Here is a 26,506-nt window from a genome sequence, read left to right as displayed (position 1 = left end):
GTTCGGGAATAAACGAAATTCCTTACACCCCAAATTGGGGTGTAAGGAAGGATAAGGAGAAATTATTACAATTATATCCTTATTTATTTTTTCACATGCAGATTTATTAAAAAAATAAGAGGATATTTTTGTAAATTTATATATTTAACCTTCATTCCATCCCTTTCCTCTCACATAAACTTTCCCTCCCTTCCAAACAAGGGCAAGATAAATATATTACTTTCCCTTCCTTTTCCTCCCTTCCCCTTCCATCCCCTTCTATTAATGAACCTTACCTCACCCTATTCAAATAGAGGCTAAGTCTTATTGATAAACCATAAGACACCGTTAACTCAACAATAAGGGAGAAATAGTGAAATAGTGTTTCTAACAAATTGTATTTATGTTGATAATTGTAATATAATATTTTATTTTCAACATGGGATCCTTACAATTATTGATCCTTATCTAATCATCTCAAAAAACCATTGAGAGGACTCATACGTATCATACTTATCTTCTTTTTTTCCCCTTCATTTAATTCTACGTTGTCTTGATTTGATGATACTTTGCCTCTTCCTCCAATGTCACATACATCACCATATCACACCTTGCATCATCTACCATGGCTTCCTACGCTTTTAGAACACCTCGCATCGTCCACTATAGCTACTTGTATTTTTGTGTATCATAGACATCCATTAATTTCAACTAATCCAAACCCGATTTCCATTAGAGCACACGACATGACGCCATATGATCTCCTCTTCGACTTTTTCTCTTTTCTTCTAGTAACAAGTCAGATGTAGATTTTGTATGGAGTAGAATTTTACTATATAATCAAGGCACATCTTACAAACATCTTCGCCTACTAGCATCATACAAAACATTGAGGGTTCCATTGCTTACTTCCAACTAAGTGGAGAACTAATCTCAAAGTGTCTTTCCTTATTATTCTTTTCTCAATTATTCTAATAGAGAAATGATCGATATTGAATCATTAAAAGTGCTTTCGTTGTGAATTGAAGAATTACATTCCTCTTGAGGTTTTTTAATCACAAAGAAACTCAACTTTCTACGTATAATTCCCGTTAAGACGCTTTTTGGTCGCAAAAAAACTCTTCCCGTACAATTCACCCTTGACATCTATGTCAATTTTTTTTAGATTTAATAAAACACTTAGAGGGCGTTTGATTTACATTTCTCATGTTATTTTTTATTTTCATTTTATGAGAAAATAAAAAAAAATGTTTGGTTTGTATTTTCCACATTAATTTTTAAGAAAAAGAGAAAATATTTTCTAAGAAAACGAAAAAAAATAGAAAAATCATTTTCTAAAAAATGAGAATGTGATTTTCTGAAAAATGTAATGAAAATATAAATAAACCAAACAAATCCTTAGGGATCAAATCCTAATAAAAATGAATATTTTAGAGATGGATGTCAATGTGCATCAGTTGTATTCCGAATTTATCAGATAAATAAACTAAAGGGGATCTTATGGATGACAATTGATGGATTCGAATATTCTATATCTTCCGTCCCGTATTCATCAGATATCAAATATGCATACTTATTAATCAAATATTTTATATATATATCCACGTTATCCTTTCCTTCCCATGCCAGCCAATCCCACCAGTCCGCATGGCAGAGAAGCTGGTCACGCAGCGGCAGCGCGTGTTGTACGAGGTCAAATTCCGTGGCGAAGGAAGGCTTGAACGATCCCAAGCCACAGCTCCACATCTCGTCAATCTCCACGCCGAGCCTCCACGTCTCGTCGATTCCGTTTCGAGGAAGGTCATGAGGACTGCGGAAGGCCACGCCTGAGACGCCAGAAAGGTTCTTCCCCATGGCTTGTTTCTCTGCTGGAAATGCCTTCATTGTGCCCCCTGTTTCTTCTTCTTCTTCTCCTTCTTCCTCTTCCTCTTCCACAATAGGCGGCAGGTCTCGCATGTTCGTCGTAGCTGTAGCCCCGGCCAGCGGCCTCGTGGTCTTGAGCTGCCAAAGGAGAGATTTTTACGGACCTCTGGTGAGGAATTCCCAACCTTATTTCCTCCTCCTCCCTTCCTTTAACAATGCTGACTCAAAGTATCAAAAAGGTTGAATCTTTAGGGCGATGCCCCATCTCCTAATGCTTCAACCTATTCGATCTAATGCTCCAACTACGGCCAAATTCAAGTTTTTAGAAGCACAATTTCTGAGTTTCAATGATTTCATTCTATTGCGTCGTTCCATAACCAGGCTGCTAGACTTTTGGGTCCTCCAACAAAATTCGAAGCCTCGAAGCTGAAAGTAGTGTTCACGGCAGAAGAAATGGAGAAGCATGCTCCAAGCACCATTCACCGAGCTTACACACTCACACATTGCGACTTCACAGCAAATCTGACCTTATCAGTCTCCAACAATATCCACACTAAGATGGTATCTCAATCACTACCGACGTACATTGTTTACGTCCTCATTAAATTTGTTAATATTTCGCATGAAAGTGAATACTTTACGATCATAACAACAATGACCTGTGAAAACTTAATACGATCACAGTTAATGGACTGGCAAGCCAGGTTAAATAAGGATGATGTGGTGGCAGAGTGGAAGACGATGAACGAGGAAATCTCTTTGCATGTTCACTGCTTTGTGAGTGGAACTAGCCTCCAAGATCTAGCTGCTGAATTCCGATACCATATATTCTCGAAAGAGTTGCCATTGGTAAGCATACAAGATCGATATTAGTCACTGAACTTAATGTCCTTGTCAGATTACTGAGTTGTTAATTCGATATAACAGGTTTTGAAAGCTGTGGTTCATGGAGATTCTGCCCTTTTTAGCAAGCATCCTGAGCTAATGGAAGCTCAAGTATGGGTGTACTTCCATTCGAAATCAAAGAAATACAATCGATTAGAATGCTGGGGTGCTCTCAAAGATGCTGCACAGGTATGAGAAAAGTGTCATAATTAACATTCTTTTCACTGTTAATGCAAAGCTGATGAAGGTTGGTTGCTAGAGGACGTTGGACGACGGATTTGATACTTTGCAAGCTTCAGTGTTTGATAGCCTTGTGAAGTTTGGTAGCCCAAAAACAATCCTCCATGCCTTAGTCGCTTTCCTCCTATGGGACAGAAGTCTATATTTTTGGTTTCATTCATTCCTCTTCAGTCACAGAAGCTGGTGAGGGTATTAGCATTGTTCATCTAAACGCAAATATTTGGTTAATCGATGATTTCGACAGAAGGTGCTGCAAGTTTTTGATGTTTCACATCACTCACTGCTAGAGATGAGAGGCACCAGTTACCAAAGGCCATTAGTTTGCAGCGTCTCTTCATTTGTACAATTGATACTGAAGATATGGTCATAGAACACATTAATCACAAAAGCTTTATGATCTGATTCTTTAATAACTTGTGTTGGATTAGTTTGTTAACCTTATGAATTGATGTTGCTCTTCCTCGGCTCATCAGTCATCTTCTTCACCTTCGCCTCCTTCCTTTCTCTCCTCAACACCATGATTGCAAGAGCTGCAAATGCCCTTCCTTCCACTATGAAACAAAAGTTAAGGCAGGAGAATATTTATACTTTGCTATTCAACATCAAGAAAGACTAGAAAATTAAGGCCGAGTGTAAACTTAAATCCTCTTTGTCAGATTTCCATTTAAATTCTTTAAATTTGAGTTTTCTTCTTTGAAGATGATGTGAGTAAATAGAATCTGAGTCAATAATTTTGCAAACTTCACCCGACACAATCAAGGTGGCCTTGGCTTCACCACATAGTTTGGATCTGGGTCGACCTCGACTATGACTTTGGTTTATCACTCTCCTCTCTTCTATGCCTTCTCCTCCCTCCTCCCTCTCCTTCGCCACCATCGTAAGAGATGCAAATACCCTTCCTTTCTCTATTCCCTTAGATGAAATGTTTACTATCCTTTCTCTATTTCCTTGGAGAATCTTTATTGAAGGAAACAATGACTCTTGGAGAGGAAATTTGATTCCTCCCTTTTGAAGTTGCGCTGGATACACAAGGGAGAGATCCTCAAAATTGGAGCACTCCTACGACCTTCCATAAAGTTTCTCTTGAGGTAAACAGGCCTCAGCCGATTTCCTAGGAGGGATGGACTGCAAATCTGCATTTTGGATAAGGATTGGGAAGAGGCATATAGGTAGATCCACTATTTACATAGAGACGAGTGATGATTTAGAATCAATCCATTACCTTGGTTTTTTTTAGTGAAATGTAGCCTCACCGAAATCTAGAGAAACTTTGGGAGTGAAGAGATAAAGGGGAATATAGATGACCAAAAATTAAAAGAATTGTCTTCTTTTTCATTTATTATCAAAATGTCTTACCTCATTTCAATATATTTGATCTTGTCTAAAAAAAATCAAGACAATTGATTGAGGATGTAACTCAACAGTTGATTTTGGAAGACTCCGCTTCATTTTACAAAATCAAAAATGTCAGTATTGAGTCAGGAAAGAGGTTTCCAGTGTTGACCCTATGACGTTTAAGTCAGTCACCGAAATAGTAGAAAAGATGGCAAAGAACTGTAGCAACAACAGGAGCTCAAGCACAAATAACGCATATCTCCGCTGATGCATGGATCCCCCCTTTATATAGTACTCCAGTAGCAGACGTGCATACTTCTTAAGGTGTATGTACGTTTTCCAAACTATCCTATGAAAAGACATGTGAAAAAAATGTCTCTGACCCCATTTCTTAACAGGACGTGCAAATCCCTAACATGACAATAGAAGTTTTCGTTGTATGATTTGTCTGTTGACCATGCCCCCTGTCAGCGACACTGACTCCTAGAAGAATATGATGAGTTATGTAAGGGATCCTACTATTTGGTTCAGTGGGGGAGTCGCTCGGCCAGTATTCCTTGCCCAGTCACTCAAGGCTGTTGTTCTCCATGGTCGCTCGACTCAGAAGGTTGTTCATCGCCCATCCGGACAAGCGGTCCGATCAGACTAGCCTTCATTTGGTCACAGTTGTAAGCATCTGATGTGTTGGAAAAAAAAATAATCTGCCAGAGATATTTGGGACTTTGTCGAATTTAAATTACACGAAATTAAATTTAACTTATTTGTAGAGATGACCTGAGCAGATAATCTCAGGCTGCTAGCAGGGGTTGGTTTCTGTTAATTGCTGAGTGTAGACCGAGCTCTTAGTCCAAGCAAACTGAAGAGCCGAGCGGGTAAGCAGTACATTGATCGACTGGGCAGACAGGTCGAGCGAACAGTTAGCCTTATAGTGGACGGCAAGACGGCTTAAAGGCAGAGAGGTCGAGCAATCCAAGCGAGCCGCCGGGAGAGTAGACTGAGAGAGTTGAGGTCGGACGGGCGGAGCAGTCGAGTGAACAAAGGGCGAGCGGTCGAACGACCGAGCGAATGAACGAGCAACCGAGCGAACTAGGCTAGTGAACTGAGCGAGCTAGCAGCCCAAGAGAATGAAGTGGTCAGCCGAGCGAAGTGAACGTTTGGGCACTAGACCTTCCGAGCAAGTGAGTGTTCAACCAAGCATATTGAATGAGCGGCTGGGCAAGAGGACTTATGGCCAAGCGAATCGAGGTCTGCCATGAATGTAGTTTCCTTAAAACAGATTCACCCAATCTCCGGTTGTGCTTTGAGGTGATCGTCTATTTCCTAAGATACAACGCTCAACCGTGATTTCCACCAAACACTAAGGGCGTGTTTGGTTCAGGGTTATCGCTGATAACCTTAGTTGGTTATCAACGATAATCTTGTTTGGTTTAAGTAATTGGTGATTCCTGGTAATGTAACATTCCCGCCACATCAGCAATTAGGGAATAGAACCAGGAATCAGAAAACCTTAGAAACCTTAGGTTTTCTACGATTCCGGGGTTATCAATATTTTTTTCCAAAATTACCCTTCGAAGAGGAGATGAGCAAGAATGTCATCGCGACATCAGAACCCAGAAGAAGGTATCGGCCGTCGAGGCAAGGGGTGAACGACGACGGATTCCTCCGAAGAAGCTTCAGTCCGTGCCTCGCCAACTCCAAATCCCTTCAGATACCCCAAGTCAATAGGACAAAGGACGAGATTTCCAGAGTTGCGAATGAGAAGAGAATACCGGATGACGGAAGGAAGGAGGAGACTCTACAGGTAGCTACACCGTGAGAAGCGAAACCCAGGAACAATCTCCTTAGTGACGGTGGCGCCGCCAAGGACGTGTCGCCTCTCAAGGACGGCAACAGAGAGGCCGGCACGGGCGAGGTAGGCGGCGGCAGTTGGGCAAAGATCCAGAAAACATATACCAACCTAGATCTGCAAGTCGTCGACGGATTGGATTTCGCCCTTCCGAAACACGATGATCCCGTGGTGGTAGGAAGGTGGAAAGAAAGCAGGCGGAGGTGTTAGTTGCGGAGAGTCAATGCGACGCTGTGTAAAGGGAATAATGAAATCTCTTTGCAAAGCAAACAAATCCCTAGCAATTTCTAGTTCCCCTTCCCTCAATGAACTCTAGAGGATGGCAAAGATCCAGAAAATGTCAGGAATTTTCTCCCAAGTTAACCATAATCCAAAATAAAAGACAGAAAAAAAGACAACTGAACAGTTAGGCCGTTATGGCCGCCTCTGATCACCACAGCGTCCCACTTCTTGCTTGACGCAACAGCGGAGGTGGAGGAGAACGCCCGGCCCTTGCGCCATGGAGCGAAGGCTACAGCCGATCGCCACATTGCTCGAGATCTCTGCTCTCACTGCAAACAGTGGGATAAAAAAACGACATTCTAAGGGTAAATTAGTAAATGTAAACTAAGTAATTGTATAATCTTAGTTGAACCAAACACCTAATAAGTTATGTTGCATTCCTCATAACCTTGGTTATGTGATTATCTGGTAATCTCATAACCAAGGTTATAGATGATGACTTGAACCAAACGCACCCTAATGGTCACGGGAGGTACTTGACTGCTATCATAAGCTCTCCACTGAACAAGAGATGCACGATAGAGGAGAACGTAGATGGAGAGCTTCAACTTTTTTGAGCAAAATGTTAGTTGTTCTACTTAGGCAAATTTTGTCCTAATTGGTCCGGCATTCGACGTGTGCAGGTCGTGCCCGCACGCGAGTCAACATGATTTAGCGCAATTCAAACCCTAGATTTGCACCCTCTCTGCGCACCCATGTGTGAGAGAGAATCTCTCCCCATGCATTTGTTCATATCATCAAAGCATGTGAATCAATATAAACCAACCAAAATATCTTAAAACCCCCAATGTGGGACTAAAGTTCCATTCACAATGGAACTTTTTTTATCTTCCATGTCTTCTCCATTCATATATATCCAACATGATATCCTCTCTATAGTCGTCCCGGTCGGACAAGCAATCTGCTCCGATGAGCCTCCGACCCGATCAAACCCTTCAGGCCCACTCGATCCGTTGCCATTCACTTGGATGGCTATGGTGGGCCAATGGTTTCCTGCCTTTGATTGCTTTCACTTTGACCTCTACGTTGGCCGCCTTGACTGATACTCGATGAGCTCGCTTTAGCACCACATTAATATTTTTATTTTCGAAGAGACTCTTGTGTTTTGATATAGATGTAATAACTATGAGATCATAGTTGCTCCACAATTATCGTAGTTATTACAACTATACAATTGTAATAGTTATGATCTCGTAGATACTACAATTGTGTATAGCAATTATAATCTTATGATTCCGTAGTGGATATAATATAATATTAACCATAGTTGAAAAAATATTCCTATTATAGTAGTTATAAATCATAGCTATTACAACAACATCAAAAAGACCAAGCTTTACATATCACCACGTTAGTGGCCCTCTCATAACTACCACACATTATTAAAAAGAAGTTTAATAGGAATCTAAATTAGAAAGTGCATAAGCGTATGTTTGAAGAGATGATGAAATCTCTTGTTAAATTTTGACTTATCTTATTCACTTACCAACTGAACGCGGCTCAAGGACCAAGTTTTACACGTTCACAACAATGGTAAATCTAAGGGCCAAGACGACGTTGTAATCGGAGATGAAAGTGAAGATTAAAATAAATAAATAAATAAATGAAGATAGAAAAGATCAGCTTTAGGGGTAGTACTCTGGTATTAAAGTGGCAGTGCGGACTACAATGGTAAAATTGGCCACAATAGTCTCTTCTTTAATGTCGCCTACCAGGTCAAGCTCTGTTTTAAGATCTAATACTGGACCATTTTTAATTTTCAATCGCCTCTCTCGTTTTTTTTAAAAAAAAAATTAAATTTTTTTAGTTGACATTAACTAATTTTAAAGTTAATTCTATAAAAAATTTAATAAATCGAGCGCAATAGACTCCCAGCATGTGTTTAATCGCTATCGTAATGGGACAATTTCACGCTGATTATATATTAGCCGTACAATAAATACATTAAAGAAATGCCCATTCCTTTGACTTTCCCCCTCCCTCACACACGCTAATTCAGTCTTCGACTTGTCCACTAAAGGCTTTCAAGTCGAAATTGAACCCTGAACCACCATCAAATTGGTCCTCACACCATTTCCTTTCTTCAACTTGCAGTGGAAGAACAGTAGAAGGCAGAGCAAAGTCATAAAAGCCGCTTAAACTTTATCTCGCTGCAGATCCACGAGATCCATCTCCGAATCTTCGCCTCTGGTTCATAAAACAGAATTGATGGCGTCGGAGAGGACCATCTTATCTTACAGATCCACCCCGCAAGAACAATCGTCCATTCACTGACATGAGTTGACTTTTGTTAGAAGAAAGCACGTATGCCTTACGAATTTCAGATTGCAGGTCCAATTATTCTAGCTTAGTTTGCAACAATTAACTAACACACTTAGCTCACTGTCGATCGACAACGTCTCGATTGATAACGACTGCTAACCTATACTTTCTTTGACTATTTGACTTTGACTTTGTTGTGAACTACGCACAACGATGCTAAAGTTGACCGGCTTTAACTACATTTTGGACACGAGCTGTTAAGAAAAGCAAGCAATGGACGAACACGGTTGCAGATACGAGCAAGTGGCGGAGAAAATCAAACATCATGCTTTCATAGATATTTCAACGCTAATAATTCTGAGAATGAGAGAGAGAAATAGGCAAAAATATAAAGTAAAAACAGGGCGCTTTTGTTTTTTCCAAATCAAAACGCTCCATTTTTATTTTTTTTAATCAAAACAACTCCCCCATTATTCAGACTAAAAATCATTATTATTTTTCCTCTAAATCCTGATTAATACATTTTCATATCTATTATAATATATAATTAACCTTTTTAAAAATATATATATTTATATTAGCTACGATTTAGTAACTGTTACTATATAGATTCAACCATATTTATTTACCATTCACATTATAACTACTATAATTTTATAGTTATTACAATATATTCAACTTATTTATCTAATATTCATATTATAAAAGTTACAAATTCATAACGGTTATAACATATGTAGTAATTGTGCTTTTATAGTTGATACAATGTATCTTACTGATTCATAATTTTGATGCAAAATTTAAATGAAATATAATAATGAAAATATTAAATAATTATACACGGATTAAATTAGTGGAGTGGGATGTCCTTTTAATAAAAAATTATTTAGAAATAAGGAAACCCCTTTTTTATTTTTCCTCCAAAAAATCATTAATTAGCCTCGGACGTCTAAGACGATTGCTCGCATATTATCTATAGAGAAATAAATCAAAATATTGAATATGGTTTTATCAAATTTAACCTTGTCTATTTCTATAAATCTACTATACAGTGACCAACTCAACTATGTTCCAAGGTGTTCCAAAATTATGTAGAAATTTTGAGTAATTGTTATTATTGACGATAGAATTCACACATATTATTAATGATAGCATATGGTATATATAAATATCATTACAAGTGAAAATAGAAAAATACATAAATTAAGAAAACAATAAGTATTTCCTAATAATAATTATTCTCTAATAATTAGGAACAAATAACTATTTTCTAATAATAATTATTCCCTAATAACTAGGAAACAAATAATTATTTACTTATAATAATTATTTCCTAATACACCCTCTCAAGATGGTGTCCCAAAAATAACACCAATCTTGTTGCAAATAGCAAACAACCGAGATCGAGAAAGCGACTGTGTAAGTGCATCAGTCAACTGATCCTCAGCAGGAATATGAGTAACTCGCAGTTCGGAGGTCTGCACCAGATCATGAACAAAGTGATAATCAATAGTGAGATGCTTCATCTGAGGGTGAAAAATAGGATTAACTGAAAGATACGTGGCGCCCAAATTATCAATAAAAAGCACAGCAGGCGTGATAATCAGAAGAAGCAGATCTGTCAAAAGTGACTTAATCCATTGGATCTCAGTTGCTGCAGAGACAATGACACGATATTCAGCCTCAGTCGAAGAGCGTGCAATCGTGCGATGTTTGGTAGATTTCCAAAAAATCGGATTAGCACATAGAAAAATAATAAATGCACTCGTAGAACATCGATCATCTGGATCTCTTGCCTAGTCTGCATTGGAGAAACCATGAAGAGTAAAAGGTGTATCCGCAAAGAAGACGAATGCCAAGATCCCTAGTACCATTAAGATATCGAAGTAGACGCTTCATAGCACCCCAATGCGTCTCTGAAGGAGCATGCATAAACTATGAAAGCTTGTTGACCGCAAAAGAAATATCAGGACGAGTCATATGGAGATATTGTAAGCCTCCAACCACTTGTTGGAACTTAGTCATATCAAAAGATGAAGACCCATCATACAAAGTAAGATGAGAGCCAGCAGCAATAGGAGTGGAGACCATCTTGGAATCAAGTAGTTGTATTTGGAGAGAAGATCAGTGATATACTTTTGCTAAGACAAGAGAAGACCATTTGAGGTTGGGCGAACTTCAATACCGTAGAAGAGGGAAAGAGCCCCAAGATCCTTAATCGTAAATTTTACATGAAGTTTACATACTATGATGTCAACAGAAGAAGCATCACTCCCTGTAATGATTAGATCATCAATATATACAAGGAAATAGATAACAGTATCATCCTAAGAATAAACAAATAAGGAAGTGTTAGCTCGGGATGCGATAAAGCCAAGAGAGACCAAGGAAGCGCGAAGCTCCAAATACCAAGCGCGCGGAGCCTGCTTCAGGCCATAAAGCGCCTTATGCAAACGACACACATGATCCGGAAACTCAGCACTGCGCATACCCTAAGGTTGCGCCATATAAACCTCCTCTGCAAGATGACCATTAAGAAATACATTGTTTACATCAAGTTCGCGAAGACACCACCTCCGATTCACAACCAAACTAAGAACAATGCGCATTGTTATTGGATTAATAATAGAGATGAATGTATCATGAAAGTCAACACCAGAGCGCTGATGAAACCACTTGACAACAAGGCGAGACTTATATCGATCAATTGAGCCATCAGAATTACGCTTAATGTGAAACACTCACTTATTACCCACAAGATTTTGGTCTGACGAACGTGGGACAAGAGTCCAAGTCTGATTACGGAGAAGAGCATCGTACTCTTCATGCGTGGCCTGTACCAAATTCGGATCTTTGAGTACCTGCGTGACAGAGGAGGATTCACAAGGTTGTGGAAGACCAGTATGAAGAAGATACTTTGGATTGGATTTGTAGATGATATTTTTGGAGCGAGTTTGCATGGGATGTTGGTTTAGAGAAGCGAGAGAGAGAGAAAGAGTCGGTGGGCTAGAGGGTCGGTTACCACCAGGCAGCATGAACGACCCAACAACAAGAGGTGATGATGGTGGAGATGATGGCGGTGAAGAAGTCACTTGCGGACGGCTACGATTAGTGGCAGGTTGCAGCATCGATGCTGGAGGGTCCCATGAGAGAACCGGTGCAGCAGAAAGCTCAAAGTCAGTGTCTATTACTGTGGAATCCAAGGAGGAGGTGATGGAAAATGGAAAAATATGCTCCACAAACTTAACATGATGAGATACAAAGACTCTTTTGAGAGCTACATCATAACACAGGAAGGCACTCTAGGTGAGAGAATAGCCAAGGAAGACACGAGGTTGACTTGAGATCAAGTTTGTGGTGAGAGTAGGGGTGCAACCACGGAAAACATAGACACCCGAAAACTCGAAGCATAGAAAGATCAGGAACAGTGGTGAATAATTTTTTAAAATAGGACATATGGGAGAGACCGACCTTAGGCATGCGGTTAATCAAATAGACAGCCGCAACAAAGGCATAAGGCTAGAAAGTGAGTGGAATAAATGCTTTGTGCAACAAAGTGAGACCAGTTTCGACTATATGACGATGACGATGTTCAGAGTATCCATTGTATTCAGGAGTGTGTGGAGGAGTGGTAAGATGACTAATACCATGAGTAGTAAGAAAGGAGCGAAGGGCTAAGAATTCATCTCCATTATCAGTGAATAGTATTTTGATAGTCATCGAGAACCGATTTTCAACAAGAGTTTTGAATACAATAAAGGTAGAGTATACATCCGATTTATTGCGTAAAGGATAAAGCCATATATACTTTGTAAAATGATCAACAAAGATAACATAATATTTGAGTTCATCAAATGATGATATAGGAGATGCCCAAACATCAGAAAAGATATCCAAAGGAGCACGAGACGAAATACTAGATTTATGAAAGGACAATTTATGACTCTTATTAATATTGTACGAAGTGCATGAAAAATTAGACAAAGTATTCGCAGAAAACGAAAGACCCAAGGATAAAAAATAACGTTGCAAAACATCTAATGATGGATGACCTAAACGACTATGTCATAAGGAAATAGATGACGAGGTAGACATAGAAAAGGCAGAAGGCGATGATAGCGTAGACATAAATTTTGGCTATAATAGACACCATCTCTATGGACTCCACTGACCAGTGTCGCTCCCGTACAACGATCCAACACCTGAAAATAGGAATCAAAGAAAAGAAATGTAATAGGACTAGTAGCACAAAGTGCTGCGATAGAAATCAAATTTTTTGATATAGATGGCACAAATAAAACATTGGATAAAACTAAAAGGAAAGATGGAGTAGAGAAAGAGAAAGAACCAATGTGTGTAATAAGTAGTCTAGAACCATCACCAATGACGACGCTATCATTCCCAGAGTAAGGCTCATGCAACAAGAGAGTAGCGAGATCAGTGGTGACATGACGAGAGATGCCAGAGTCAACAACTCATTCCCGAGAATCAGACGAAGGTGTATAATGAATGGCAGTGTGTGCAATCGGCGCACTATACATGAGACGTGAAGGACGCGGAGGAGCTGGTGTAAGAAGAGCAAGCATCGAGGCAGTCATATGACCGCACTAGCAAGCAGAGTGACCTTGGACACCACAAATCTGACAGTGCTCAAGATAATGATTGGGACTGGACACATTTGGATGTGCAAGAGGACACGCAGATAGCCCAGGAGTAGACATGCATGACTGATGGGATATAGGCGGGACCTGCTGGCGACCACCACGATAGTTTGAATACCAATTACGAGAATTCCCTGTTGGAGTCACAAGAGCAGTCATTGGCATCGAAGATAGAGATGGTGTTGAGACTTTTAACTGGGCTTCATAGTTGAGGAGCTGCTCGAATAGCTCATTAAAGGTAATAGGGGCGTCACGAACTTGCAGAGCATGTGAGATATTGTAGTAATCTTGGCTAAGACCATTCAGGACACGAATAGAGAGCTCATCAAAGCCAACTTTAACATTCATAAGCGCAAGAGCGTCAATATTTCTTTTGATGTTCTGCATATAATCAGCGATAGACCTGTTACCCTGTTAAGGGCTGGCAAGATTTTGACGATGAGTCATAATCCTGCCACGTGAGGGAGCGTCGTAGGTTCTCTCCAGCGTCTGTCATGCATCTCTAGATGAAGTTGATGAAGAAATAAATTGCACAAGAGTAGGAGACATCGAACCTATAATAGTGTTGAGGAGAAGTTGATCCTGGCGGAGCTAGAGAATATGATCAGGATTCGTCTGAGGGAGCATGACATCTGTATGCGTTATCTGCGCAGGGGGGGGGCAGGGACGTGAGCCATCAACAAAATCGAGTAAGTCATATCCGAATAGAAGAGACGTGAACTGCAAGCGTCAAGCAAAATAATTGGAAGTGATGAGTTTTAACGGTACCTGAGCATTGACGTTGAGAACCATAAGAGAGGCAGGAGAATTAGAAGTATTTGTGAGAGATAGTCGGCGGGTCATATCATCGGCGGTAGCCATTATAGAAGGCAGCTGGAGCCGGTGGTTGATGTCATCGGCGACAACCATTGTGGAGAAAAGAAAGAAAGAAAAGAAAAAAAATTACTGTTAAGTTTAGAGTTCTGATATCATATTGATGATAGAATTAACACATATTATTAATGATAGCATATGGTATATATAAATACCATTACAAGTGAAAATAGGAAAATACATAAATTAGAAAAATAATAATTATTTCCTAATAGTAATTATTCTCTAATAACTAGGAAATAAATAACTATTTTCTAATAATAATTATTTCCTAATAACTAGGAAACAAATGACTATTTTCTAATAATAATTATTATTAGGAAACAAATAACTATTTACTTATAATAATTATTTTCTAATAGTTACACCGTGTTAAAATAAACTAGTACAGCTTAATAAAAAAATATTATACATATAATAATTTTTTATCAACTTAATTAAAATTATTTAAACCAATTTTAAAAAATTAAAATCATTATAATATTATTATATCGAATAATTGTTATAATAATATTACAATTATTACATAATTATTATAATGTTTTAACAACCAATACAATTATATAATTTTGATGCATTTGATATATGATTTTGATAAATTTATTTTTTTTAACCGACTTAGTATAATATTTTTTAATTTAAAAGTGTTTTATATTTATTTTTAACTAAGTTGCAGAGCAGCTACTCCTAATTACTACCATAAGTCTTAAATAAAATCATCTTTTATTTTTTATAAAAAAATAAATAAGATTTACATATATTTAAATAAATGCATACTAACTTAGTAAAAAAAATATATAAGAACTTATTCAATTCTGATGATTTTGTTCCAAAAATTCCTGCTGACTTTAAAGAGTTTACTAAAGAAGAGAATTATTAATTCAACATTGAAAGAATTCCCCACTGAAAGCAAAGTATTAGGTTATGCTTGACCCCTACCTAAGCCTAAGGACCTTTACGAACAAGCATATATACAAACCGTACGAGTGCTCTGACCCCTATGAATTTTGAATCCAATCTTTGCCTTGTTTCACTCCCAATCACTGCAATTCTAAAATTCAATGAACCATATGGATGCTCCCTAAAAGCAATTGTTTCAACGAGTGGTATGGAATACAGTGCTTCATCTGCTATCGCACAAAGTGGGAATATATGTGAAGACAATATAAATACATATCTATCTATCAATGTTAGCTCACGTACGGCCAGAACAAATTCGGTCAAAGAGGATGGTTTAAAATTAAGATCTCACACAAGTTGGCATGACAAAAGCTACGGTGTTCATCGCGAAGACTACAGCCACTGCTTAGTTAATTGAAGCTTCAACAGCACCAGGAATAGGAGAATCCAATGCTGAAGGTGAAGTTTAACTTAACGTCCAGTTTGGGATATTTTGAGTTGTATTAAAATTTAAATTATGAGAAATATCAAATGCGTCCTTTTTTAAAAAATAAAAAATAAATAGACACCCCTTCAATAATTTTAAATTCATTCTAATAATAGTTTTTATAATAGTATTGGGTCAAAACATATTTTTGGAATCAAAAAATTAAAGGGTTTTTGTTTTTTTGCAAAAAAAAAGATGAATTATAAAATTTGGATTTGAGTTCTTCTGTTACTTTTTGTGTTTGTCCTTTTACCCATCACCTGGAAAGTTCCCGCCGTCGAGACCACAGCCGACCTTTGAGTCAACGGGATTGTGGTTGCCGACTCGAGTGCGGGCAGTACCATTCTTTATGAGCAGTGAGCAATGGGAGGCCAGAAAGGTGGGGAATGGCCTGAGAACCGAGTAGTGATCGATGGGTGAGTGGGGTCCAAGAGTCTACCTTAGTTGACTTCTGCGGATCAGTACGCTCCTTGTTCCTATAAAGATCGATCTCCTCAGCGTTCTCTGCATCTCATCCCGCGTACTCTTCTTCTTTGTAGAGAAATTTCGTTGCTGTACTCTAAATTTGCATTGGCTTCACTGAACTGAATTCTTGCCGCGTGGATAAAGATGGGCGAGAACGGCGCTGCCAATTACTACCAAAATGCCGCCTTGGAAATTGGCCTGCCGCAGGGAGCTTCCAAATGCTTCGACGACGATGGCCGTCTCAAGAGAACCGGTGAGGAGTGAGATAGGATCACTGTGTTCTTTCTGTTGCTCTATGCTCTACGTTTTTTGTTTTTTGTTTTTCTGAATTATAATTGTGTTCAGGCACCGTGTGGACTTCGAGTGCGCACATCATAACGGCGGTCATCGGCTCCGGCGTGCTGTCTTTGGCCTGGGCGATCGGTCAGCTCGGATGGGTCGCCGGCCCTGCCGTCATGCTCTTGTTCTCCTTTGTAACTTACTACACATCTTCTCTCCTGTCCGATTGCTACCGCTCCGGCGATCCCAGCACCGGCAAGCGCAACTACACCTACATGGATGCCGTCCGTGCTAACCTCGGTGCGTTTCGTACGCTTGAGCATCAGTAGGACTCCGTAAATTAAATTACAGTTACTAACGTGGATGCGTCTTCTTGTTCCCGACAGATGGCTTCAAGGTCAAGCTCTGTGGCTGCCTCCAGTACCTCAACATCGTCGGAGTTGCGATTGGCTATACCATCGCTGCTTCCATTAGCATGGTGTAAGCAGATTTGCTCAAACAGGTTGATCATCAAACGATGAAGATGAGTGTTTTGATGTTTACTTTTGGGTGGAAACAGGGCAGTGAAAAGGTCGAATTGCTTCCACGAGAAAGGAGACGACAGCCCCTGCGAAGTTAACAGCAATCCTTACATGATCATGTTCGGGGTGGCACAGATCATCTTCTCGCAGATCCCGGATTTCGATCAGATATGGTGGCTCTCCATCGTCGCCGCCGTCATGTCGTTTACCTACTCCTCCATCGGCCTAGGTCTCGGCATCGCCCAAGTTATAAGTAAGCTGCAAACTCATCCACTGCTCGATTCAACTCCATGAACAAAGAGCTGTGAAAACTAAACATTCTTATCTTCGCAGAAAATGGTGGTTTCAGAGGTAGCCTCACCGGAATTAGCATCGGCGTCGTCAGCCAAATGGACAAAATCTGGCGCACGCTGCAAGCCTTCGGCGACATCGCCTTCGCCTACTCCTACTCGATCATTCTCATCGAGATCCAGGTAGTTGATTAGTTGAAAAACACAAGTAAAAGAATTCGCTTACCATGTGCAAATGCTCGGTCAGTCATTTTTACATACACCTTTAGGACACAATTAAAGCCCCGCCACCGTCGGAGGCGAAGGTGATGAAGAGGGCTACGCTGATCAGCGTGGCGGTGACAACCGTCTTCTACATGCTCTGCGGGTGCATGGGCTACGCGGCGTTCGGTGACCTAGCGCCGGGCAACCTCCTCACCGGCTTCGGCTTCTACAACCCTTACTGGCTCCTGGACATCGCCAACGTCGCCATCGTCGTGCACCTCGTGGGCGCCTACCAGGTGTACTGCCAGCCGCTCTTCGCCTTCGTGGAAAGGTGGGCGGAGAGGACGTGGCCAGAGTCGAGGTTCGTCTGCGGCGACATCGAGGTGGCGTTGCCAGGGGAGCGGACCTACAAGCTCAACCTCTTTAGGATGACGTGGCGGACGGGGTTCGCGGTGGTGACGACTGTGGTGTCGATGCTGCTGCCGTTCTTCAACGACGTGGTCGGCCTGCTCGGCGCCATCGGGTTCTGGCCGCTGACGGTGTACTTCCCGGTGGAGATGTACATCGTGCAGAAGAATGTGGAGCGGTGGAGCACGAGGTGGGTCTGCCTCCAGCTTCTGAGCCTAGCGTGTCTCGCCATCACCATAGCTTCGGCCGCCGGCTCCATCGCCGGAGTGGTCAGTGACCTCAAGGTTTACCGGCCGTTCCAAGGCTGAGCGGCTAGTGGCCGTTTAAAGACATCCACTACAACTTGCTGGTTGCCATTGATTTGCGCAATTAGGTCTGCAATCCTCTGGTTGCTGCTGCATCTGCTTTGCTTTAGTTTACGTGATTGTTTGTAATCAGTCAAAGAAAGTAGCTCAATTTAAACTGGTAATGATCGCCAGCTGATCAGAGCTTCAGAATAAGATTAATCAATCATCACAAAAGGAAAATATTGTAAAAGAATGGAGGAAGAATCTCCTTGAAAACTTTGCAATTAAAACATCAACAAATTGTGTAATCCCAAGTATAATTCATAGGTTTTGAATGCGTTTCAACACAATCTTCATCCTTTTTACTCGTTGTTACCCACAATAATTCACGATTGAGATGTCGAGTAGCTCGAGAGGTTAGGATATGTGAGTCAGGTCGAAGGATAGGTCTGGCCGGGTCAGGTCATGGAGGAGGGTATGAGGCTCGACACTTGGGCCTGGGGGTATGTGCGAGCCTGGGATCGTTTGATGCTTGACACTCAGAATTCGAGCCCTACTATCTTTGGCTTAATACGAAAATGAAACATTTTAAGAAGGGTAACTGATAATGATTATGAAAAGATGATCATTAGTGAAGGTCGACGACCATTATAGAAGGGATATTCTAATGAGAGCCATTAATCAATAGAGACTATAAAAAGGAGATTATTAATCGAAGAATGAGATAGGTTTTCTCCTCTCTAATGATCCTATCTAAAATCAGTGAGAGATAGATTTCCAGTGAGGTGTTGTTGATGTTGACTAGAAAAAGACTTCAAGCTGAAAATCAAAAAAATCTGTAAGACCACCCGGTAGAATTGGAGAAAGGAACGTCAATGAGTGGGCTAGGGGGTCCCTGGCATGATCATTCCGATGCTCAAGTTAACGAAATGGATGAAAGTGAAAGAAAAATAGTAGAGAGACGAGTAGTGAGCTTTGGGCTCGCATACCTACACTAGTGGAGAGGGACCCCTTTTATAATGCCTTAATAATCCCTACATTAATGAGGCATCATGTCACTAGTAGACAACACGTCTTGATGTATTAAACAGTCCTACTGTATATACGCAATGAGTTTCCTGTATCTACCAAAGATACTATCCCATTGGTATTCCGACAAATCCATGTGAGGTATTAATTATAACATGGGTCCATTGGCGAAAAATCCTACTAGGGCTTTGAGAGTTTGAACTTGCCTATAGGATGATGGGTCAAGATGGGGAGACCAACCCCTAGTTGGGGTAAACGGGCCTAATCGCGAGGTTGCTTATCTTATAAGAAATGATAGGCAAGTAACACCCTGAGAATGTTTGAATGGAGAGTTGGGCCCTTAGGATGCCCGATCGGGATTATTCGATTAGAATGTGGAGGGCAGCAAAGAACCCTAGGGCATTTGATTGGGGAGTTTGGCCCTTCGGATGTCCGATCAAAGTTATCCGATCGGAATGTGGAAGGGAGCAGAGCCTACTAGGGCATTTGATTGGGGAGCTTGGCCCCTGGGATGGCCGATTAGGGTTATCCGACCTGAATGTGAAGGAAAGCAGAGCTCCCTGGGACATTTGATTGGGGAGATGGCCCGTAGAATGTCTGATTGGGGTTATCTTACTGGAATATGGAGAATAGAGCCCCCTAAGGCATCTGATTAGGGAGTTGGGTCCTTGGGATGTCCGATCGAGGTTATCCAACCAGAATGTGGAGGGGAGTAGAGCCCCCTAGGCCATCTAATTGGGGAGCTTGGCTCCTTGGATGTCCAGTCGAGGTTATCTACCTGGAATGTGGAGGGGAGAAAAGCCTCCTAGGGCATTTGATTGGGGAGATGGGGCCCTCGGATGTTCGATTGAGGTTATCTTGTAGGATCATTGAAGATGAGAGAAGGGGGGGGGGGGGTGAATCTTGTTCGTTTTAAATCTTTTCTTTTAAAACATAAATTAAAGTGCAGCGGAAACAAAAACAAGAACACAGATCCTTTTTTTACTTGGTTTGCAGTCCAACGACCACTACTCCAAGGCCCGTAATCCTTAATTATTTTCGTTGGGCAATCTATTAAATAATTGAATCGTACAAGTAAAAAAATGAGCCTTTACAATAATATGCAAATACAATGAATATACCGACAACGAATAATTAAATCTTAGGCGTAGGTTGTCGGATGACATCTTAGTATAGTAGTAGCAGAACTTGCACGAGCAGAAGCAATAGGAACAAAATGAAACACAGTAGAAAGTTCTATTCATCTCGAACCTTAAGGCCTTCTTTTGTAGACATCGTTCGATTGACTGAAATACTATTTAGTCGACTGTACTTATCCGTCGACTAAACCTCCTATCAATTGACTGAACTCCGTGCCCTTCCTTTTTTTCCCTGAATCGATATGCTTGATCTCATGATTTTTATTGTTCAATTAACTAATCAAGCTTATCCGTCGACTAAACCTCTAGATTTCCTTTCCTATGAGATCCAATATGATCATTTGTCATTTACTTTTATAGATTGGTCGACTGAACAGGTTATTATACCAAGTTTGCAAACTTTGATCTGATCTGTGTCATTCTAGCTAGATCAGTCAAATGATCTCATTTATTAATTGACTGAGGCCCTTCCCTTGTTCGATTGACTTAACAAATCTTGATCTATGAATTTTACACACGTGGCCGCTAACAGAGCCTGATTCAGAGTCTTGAGTAAAAAATTATGACCTTTTGAAATTCAAGAGGTTATAATCCTGCAAAACAAAATTAGATAATAGATATTAAATATGCATGAGTATTACAGTTAAGACTATCTTGATCTCAACATAGAAATCTCTGTTGGTTTCTTTTGTTGGATCAACTCCTAAGATTTGTCCCAACCTCATTGCACTCTCTCCAAGAGCTTACCTCACTCACCTGTCAAAAATTGGGTCCTCCATACCTGTTTGAAATTTTAACCGCTTAGTATCAGATCACCATGCCAGGGCTTCCTATTGATTCGATATTGGGTCCTCTAGACTTATCGAATCCACTTGCCAGATGTTAGGTCCACATGACCCATCTGGACTTCCGGCCTGGTTTTCACGATTTACTGAGACTTTACTTACCTAGTATCGGGTCCATTTGACCTACTAGGACTTTTCAAGTTGAGCATCCTGCATACTTAATTAATTCATTATATCACAACAAAATTTAACTTGAACCTTTGATAACATTAACATATAGATTTGATTTTGGTGCTTCCTGCACCAACAATCTCCCCCTTTTGATATTTGACAGTCCAAGTTCAAATTAAGTTTAATAAAAATCCAGAGTTAAGTTTAATAGAAATAACTTCCCCTCATGTTAAACTTTCCCCTTGACAACATCAAAATCGAGTAATAAATAAAGTAATAAGAAAAAGAAAACCCCCTACTTGATTGGTGGTTGCACCAATTCAGAGCGAACCTGATTATGATATTACTTGTAGGACTATTGGCACGTGAAAGAGGGGGGAGGGGGGGGAGGTGAATCACGTGTATTTTAAAGTATTTTCTTTTGAATTTTAATAATAAGTGAGTACACAGTGGAAATGTAACTAAGTATGGAAAAGGAAGGGAGACGAAAAAGGAAATCAAGTACTAACACAAGTTCACTTTACTTGATTCAAAGCCTTCGACGACTCCTACTCCAAGGCCCGCACTTGTTGAGTGTTTTCATTGGAAAATCACTATAAGCTCAAAATGATTAGAGAAATTTAAGTACAATGTAGGAAAATTAAAGTATATCAACAATAGAAAGAAGTAAGAGCTTAGTCGTTGGTTGTCAGAGCATCCTTTCAGTGTCATAGAAGTCTTTTTGGAGCAGCACGTGAGTACGAAAGTTAGAGTGAGTGATGTACTAAAGCTTCTAGTTGAAGTCCTTTTTATAGGCCTTTTCTAGGCACCCGGACCACCCCTGAGCCCCTCCAATGAGGCCTATCCGATCTTGGGACTTCACTGACTTATCTATGTTCGGGCGCTAGGGCTCAGTTCGGGCTCCCGGATGGCTGACATGTCCATGCCTCGTCGAAGCTTTATCTTTGAAACTTCATCCATCCCCGGGTGCCTAGACTTTGATGTGTGATGGCCAATTAACAACACCAACTCATCTACTCAGGTGCTTGGGTTTGGCCCAATGCAGGCACTTGGACTCGTTCCGGGCACTCTAACCTCTGAGCGGTTGGATCCTTCCCGGGCGCCTAGAGACCCTATTTCCAGCTATCTGATTTCCTGCATCACAAGGTTAGTACAACCAAGTATAACATGTAAAATAGAGTTAATACAGTATAAAATAGAATGATTATTAATTAGATCATGTTTTACCAAGACCAGGATTTAGTCATGGTCTCAACTTAGACTTCTAAAATGACTCTAAGCTGGACCAATACCTATAGTCCCTCTGGGACTCGTTCTCACTGATCACTCTCCTCCAGTGGCTTACCTTTACTTGCCATTTGCAATCACTTGACTTGCTGGCCTCTTTACTCACCAGGTCTTCCTGCCGGAATCACATATCCGGACTTCAGCCAATTGTCCAGAATTGAACATCTTGATTGGATCTCCTGCCATAATTGCACATTTGGACTTCGTGCTAGTTATCAGGTCCTCAAATCTAACTGAACTTCAGTATGGCATCAGGCCCTCTAGATCCGTCAATTCCTACACACTTGATAAAAATATTAAATCACATAGAATCTAATTTCAACCATTTGTCATACATCAAAATCTAAGTTTGATTGTCAGTGCTAACGGTACTGACATAAAGAACTTTGGAAGAAATTTCTAGAGCTGCACGAAGGAACCTTGGAGGCCAAACTCACAAGATGGTACTTACTTCGGAACCAACTCAGCAACCTCTGAATGGAAAAGGAAGAATCAGTAGCTCATCTACACACAAGGATTAAAGAGATGATCACCGGACTCACGAATCTCAGAGAAATTGTAACAAATTAGAGCTCGCTAAGGTATGCGCTGAATGCTTTTCCAAAAACACCTGAATAGAAATCTATAGTGGACTCCTTCTACATCTCCAAGGACTTCAAGGTAAGTACTTTAGAGAATTTATTTTCAAATTTTGAATTACATGAGTCTAGATATATAGGTTTAAGAAATAAAAAAGAAAGGTCAAGTCAGAACCTGACACTCAAAGCCAAGAAGATCAAGCCATAGTCAAAATCATCCCTCAACGAAAACAAAAAAGCTTACATGGTAAGAAAAAATCCTACATGGTAAGAAAGTTTTGTAAATTTCTTAGAACTAATAATTTTGATAAGAAATAGGCAACGAAGCTACTTCAAAGAAAAAGAAAGATTCATTGCTACAATTGTAAAAAAGAATGACATATCAAGGTCAACTGCCTGAAGCTAAAAAAAAGGGAGAAAGAAAAAGACAAAGTGCCAAGACGGACAAAGCACAATAGTTTAAAGCCATGTGAGACAAGTCAGCATCAGAGTCCAAAATCGAGGCCTACGCTAGACTTGCACTTATGGCAAGTAATCAAGAAGATGAAGATTAAGAAAGCTCATCTAATATGAGCATCAATGAAGGGAGAGCGTCGAACTACGAGTCTGATATGGTAAGTGAGGTAGGACTCTTACCTCCTGATCAATTGTATAATGCAATACAAATGTTATCTAGATCTTTATGCAAATTATGAACCAAGTATATTAATTTTAAAAAGGATAACATTGAATTGAAAGTAAACTTAGCTAATGTATGCCCATTAGAACATTTTGACAGAATTCATACTGAAAATACAAAATTAAAGAAAAAAATAGAGTGTTTAGAAAAGAATTCTGCATGTGGAAATTCAAACTTTACTTATAGTTCAAACTTTAGAAATTATAAAGGATTTAATTGGTAATTAAAAAATCATATGAGTCAAATTGTAAAAGTTGCTAGAAATTCCATTCCTAAAAACTACTTGTTAAATTCAGTAGCTAGAAACTTATTTTGACTTCCAAAATCTATCATGTTAGATAATTATATTTTTTTGTTAGAAATTTTAATTGTTTTATTTTTTTTAATCATCACATAGTTAGAAAAATTAATTATTTTGTAAACCTTCTCTTCAATTTTTTTGCTTACACTTTTTCTATGAAAAACTAAAAATATTTTTTGCTAACAGAAACATTTTCAATTTTTTTTGAAAATTATATTATTTTTATAAATTTATTAATGAAAATTGTATTTAGAATTATTTTTTTTAAAAAAAATTGAATTTTGAAAATATTAATTTTTTTGTGATAGAAAATTATATTTTCTATTACAAGAAAATATTTCAATTTTTTTTACCATTATATTAATTATTATATATTTTTTTGACCATTATATTAATTATATTTTTTTTTGATGGAGCTTAGTCCTGAGTCCCCTGATGATTTCTCTATTGGTGACTTCTGCTTGACCATTTCTTTGAGGATAGGTTATTGATATAAAAGTTTGTGTGATGCCATAACTTGAGTACCATTCTTGAATCTTTCATCCTTGAAACTGCCTCCCATTGTCGGAGACGAGCTTGTATGAAGTTTTGAATCAACAAACAATGTTTTGCCAAAGGAATTTGATAAAAATCTGCTCAATTATCTTCTCTATTGGTTCAGTTTCTACCCATTTAGAGAAATAATCCACCTCTAGGAGAAATTATTTTTGGACGGGTGCCATTAGGAATGACCACACAATATCCATATCCTACTGGTCGAACGGGTAAGAAACAATTGAAGTTCTCAATAGCTTCATAGGATGGTGGAGAATGTTTTGATACTTTTGACATGATAATAAAGTTGATATCAACCGGGTGACATCGGCTTGCAATGTAGGCCAAAAATATCCTGTCGGCAATATTTTTAGATCGAGCAATCGACAACTCGGGTGACTCCTACAAGATCTTTGATGTACCTCTGTAAGATATATTGTACATCTTCAGGACCAACACACTTGAGTAATGGTCGAGAGAAAACCCTTTTGTATAAGTGATCTCCTATCAGGGTGAATCACCTAGCTTTTCTCTTGATTGTACATGCTTGCTCTCGGTCGGCTGGTAAGATGCCCTGCTGAAAATGAAATCAATGACACTCTCTAGTCAGTTTGTAATTCCAGGTCGAGTTGCCTCTTAATGTGAGCTACCAAGAGTGTTTGCTCTACTGGTTTGTCTAGATTCCAAGGAGCAATGGAGGAGGCCAACTTAGCTAAATCATCTACTCTTTGATTTTCCAATAGGGGAATCTTCTATATAATTACTTCATGGAATTCAACTTTCAACTTGTCAAATGCCTTTGCATATAGTATGAGTCGCTCGTTGTTGATCTCAAAATTACTTGATAGTTGTTGAACGGCTAACTGGGAGTTTAAATAAATTAAGACTTGAGCGGCCCCCACATGCCTTGCTGCTTGTAGGTTAGTTATCAGTGCTTCATATTCAGCTTTGTTATTGGTACACTAGCATTCTGTCCTCCCTGGATGATATAATAAGAATTCTCACTCTGCTGCCTTGTGGAGTGGATGATCCATCCATATATATTTTTCAAATTTCCTCAAAATTGGGACTTTGTACTTTTGATATAAAATCATCTAAGGCTTGACTCTTGATGGCAACTCCGGGCTGATACTATATATCATATTCACTAAGCTTTGTGGTCCACTTGATCAACCTCCCTGAGGCCTCTAGGTTAATAAGCACTTGGTCCATGGTGCTATTAGTCAGTACAATAATTGGATGAGAGAGAAAATATGGGTGTAACTTCCGGACGGCTAAAACCAATCCATATGCCAACTTTTCAAGCGTGATATAGCAACAATTGGCACTTTTCAATAAATGACTTAAAAAAATATAACCTGATCTTTCTCCTCTTGCCTTACTAATATCGACCCAACTGTATGTTCATTGGCAGATAAGTAAACCCACAAAGGCTCACCCACTATTGGTTTAACAAGTATGGGCAGGGCAGACAAGTAATTCTTCAACTCCTCGAAAGCTTTGTCCCAATTGGCGTCCTATTGAAATTTAGTCGCCCGACGGAGTATTTTGAATAAAGATAAAATCTGGTCGACCAACCGTGGGATGAAATGAGACAACATTATGATCCGACCGGTTAGACACTGTGCTTCCTTGAGATTGCGTGGGGGAGCAATATCTTGAAGAGCCTGTACTTTGCATGGGTTAGCTTCGATCCCCCGCTTAGTCACAATGTAACCCAAGAAGTTCTCGCTTTTTCCTCCGAACAAACACTTGTTGAGGTTAATCTTGAGTCCATACGACTTAAGATTAACAAGTTTTCTCAACATATGTGCACAGATCCACTTCCCAGAGGGATTTGATGAGGATATCATCCACATAAATCTCTATATTCTACCTGAACTGCTTCTGAAACACTTTGTTCACAAATGGTGTTAACCTTCAACAGTTGACTTTT

The 26,506-nt window shown here is 39.6% G+C and overlaps 2 protein-coding genes across 3 annotated transcripts; both read left to right on the top strand.

Annotated features, from left to right (window-relative positions):
* The first annotated feature begins 1,677 nt into the window (after window positions 1-1,677).
* On the top strand, window positions 1,678-3,380 carry LOC122039859 (magnesium dechelatase SGRL, chloroplastic-like). 2 transcript variants are annotated; one of them, XM_042599284.1, is made up of 6 exons: window positions 1,678-1,821; window positions 1,920-2,011; window positions 2,224-2,403; window positions 2,527-2,691; window positions 2,770-2,916; window positions 2,987-3,380. In XM_042599284.1, exons 2-6 carry the CDS (start codon window positions 1,934-1,936, stop codon window positions 3,152-3,154), a joined length of 738 nt encoding a protein of 245 aa, XP_042455218.1. In that variant the 5' UTR covers window positions 1,678-1,821; window positions 1,920-1,933; the 3' UTR covers window positions 3,155-3,380. The 2 variants fall into 2 exon arrangements, with proteins under 2 accessions (XP_042455218.1, XP_042455217.1); XM_042599283.1 differs by having other exon boundaries at window positions 1,692-2,011.
* A 12,745-nt stretch (window positions 3,381-16,125) lies between these two features.
* LOC122041880 (amino acid permease 3-like) lies at window positions 16,126-18,266 on the top strand. The gene is made up of 6 exons (XM_042601745.1): window positions 16,126-16,331; window positions 16,424-16,657; window positions 16,744-16,837; window positions 16,917-17,131; window positions 17,212-17,351; window positions 17,438-18,266. The coding sequence occupies exons 1-6, from the start codon at window positions 16,223-16,225 to the stop codon at window positions 18,086-18,088; spliced, it is 1,443 nt and encodes a 480-aa protein (XP_042457679.1). The 5' UTR covers window positions 16,126-16,222; the 3' UTR covers window positions 18,089-18,266.
* The last annotated feature ends 8,240 nt before the right edge of the window (window positions 18,267-26,506 follow it).

Source organism: Zingiber officinale, chromosome 2A (assembly GCF_018446385.1).
Source record: "Zingiber officinale cultivar Zhangliang chromosome 2A, Zo_v1.1, whole genome shotgun sequence".
In the NCBI taxonomy this organism is placed as follows: domain Eukaryota; kingdom Viridiplantae; phylum Streptophyta; class Magnoliopsida; order Zingiberales; family Zingiberaceae; genus Zingiber; species Zingiber officinale.
The sequence above is the reverse complement of the archived record's forward strand: the minus strand, read 5'-3'. Positions and strand labels throughout refer to the sequence as shown.

Bases quoted from the DNA above. Each gene is read 5' to 3' on its own strand.
- LOC122039859 (XM_042599283.1), top strand. From the start codon at position 1,832: ATGGCTTGTTTCTCTGCTGGAAATGCCTTCATTGTGCCCCCTGTTTCT. The intron at 2,692-2,769 runs GTAAGCATACAA...TCGATATAACAG, and splicing joins TCTCGAAAGAGTTGCCATTG to GTTTTGAAAGCTGTGGTTCA. The intron at 2,917-2,986 runs GTATGAGAAAAG...GTTGGTTGCTAG, and splicing joins CTCTCAAAGATGCTGCACAG to AGGACGTTGGACGACGGATT.
- LOC122041880 (XM_042601745.1), top strand. From the start codon at position 16,223: ATGGGCGAGAACGGCGCTGCCAATTACTACCAAAATGCCGCCTTGGAA. The intron at 16,658-16,743 runs GTGCGTTTCGTA...TGTTCCCGACAG, and splicing joins TGCCGTCCGTGCTAACCTCG to ATGGCTTCAAGGTCAAGCTC. The intron at 17,132-17,211 runs GTAAGCTGCAAA...TTATCTTCGCAG, and splicing joins CGGCATCGCCCAAGTTATAA to AAAATGGTGGTTTCAGAGGT.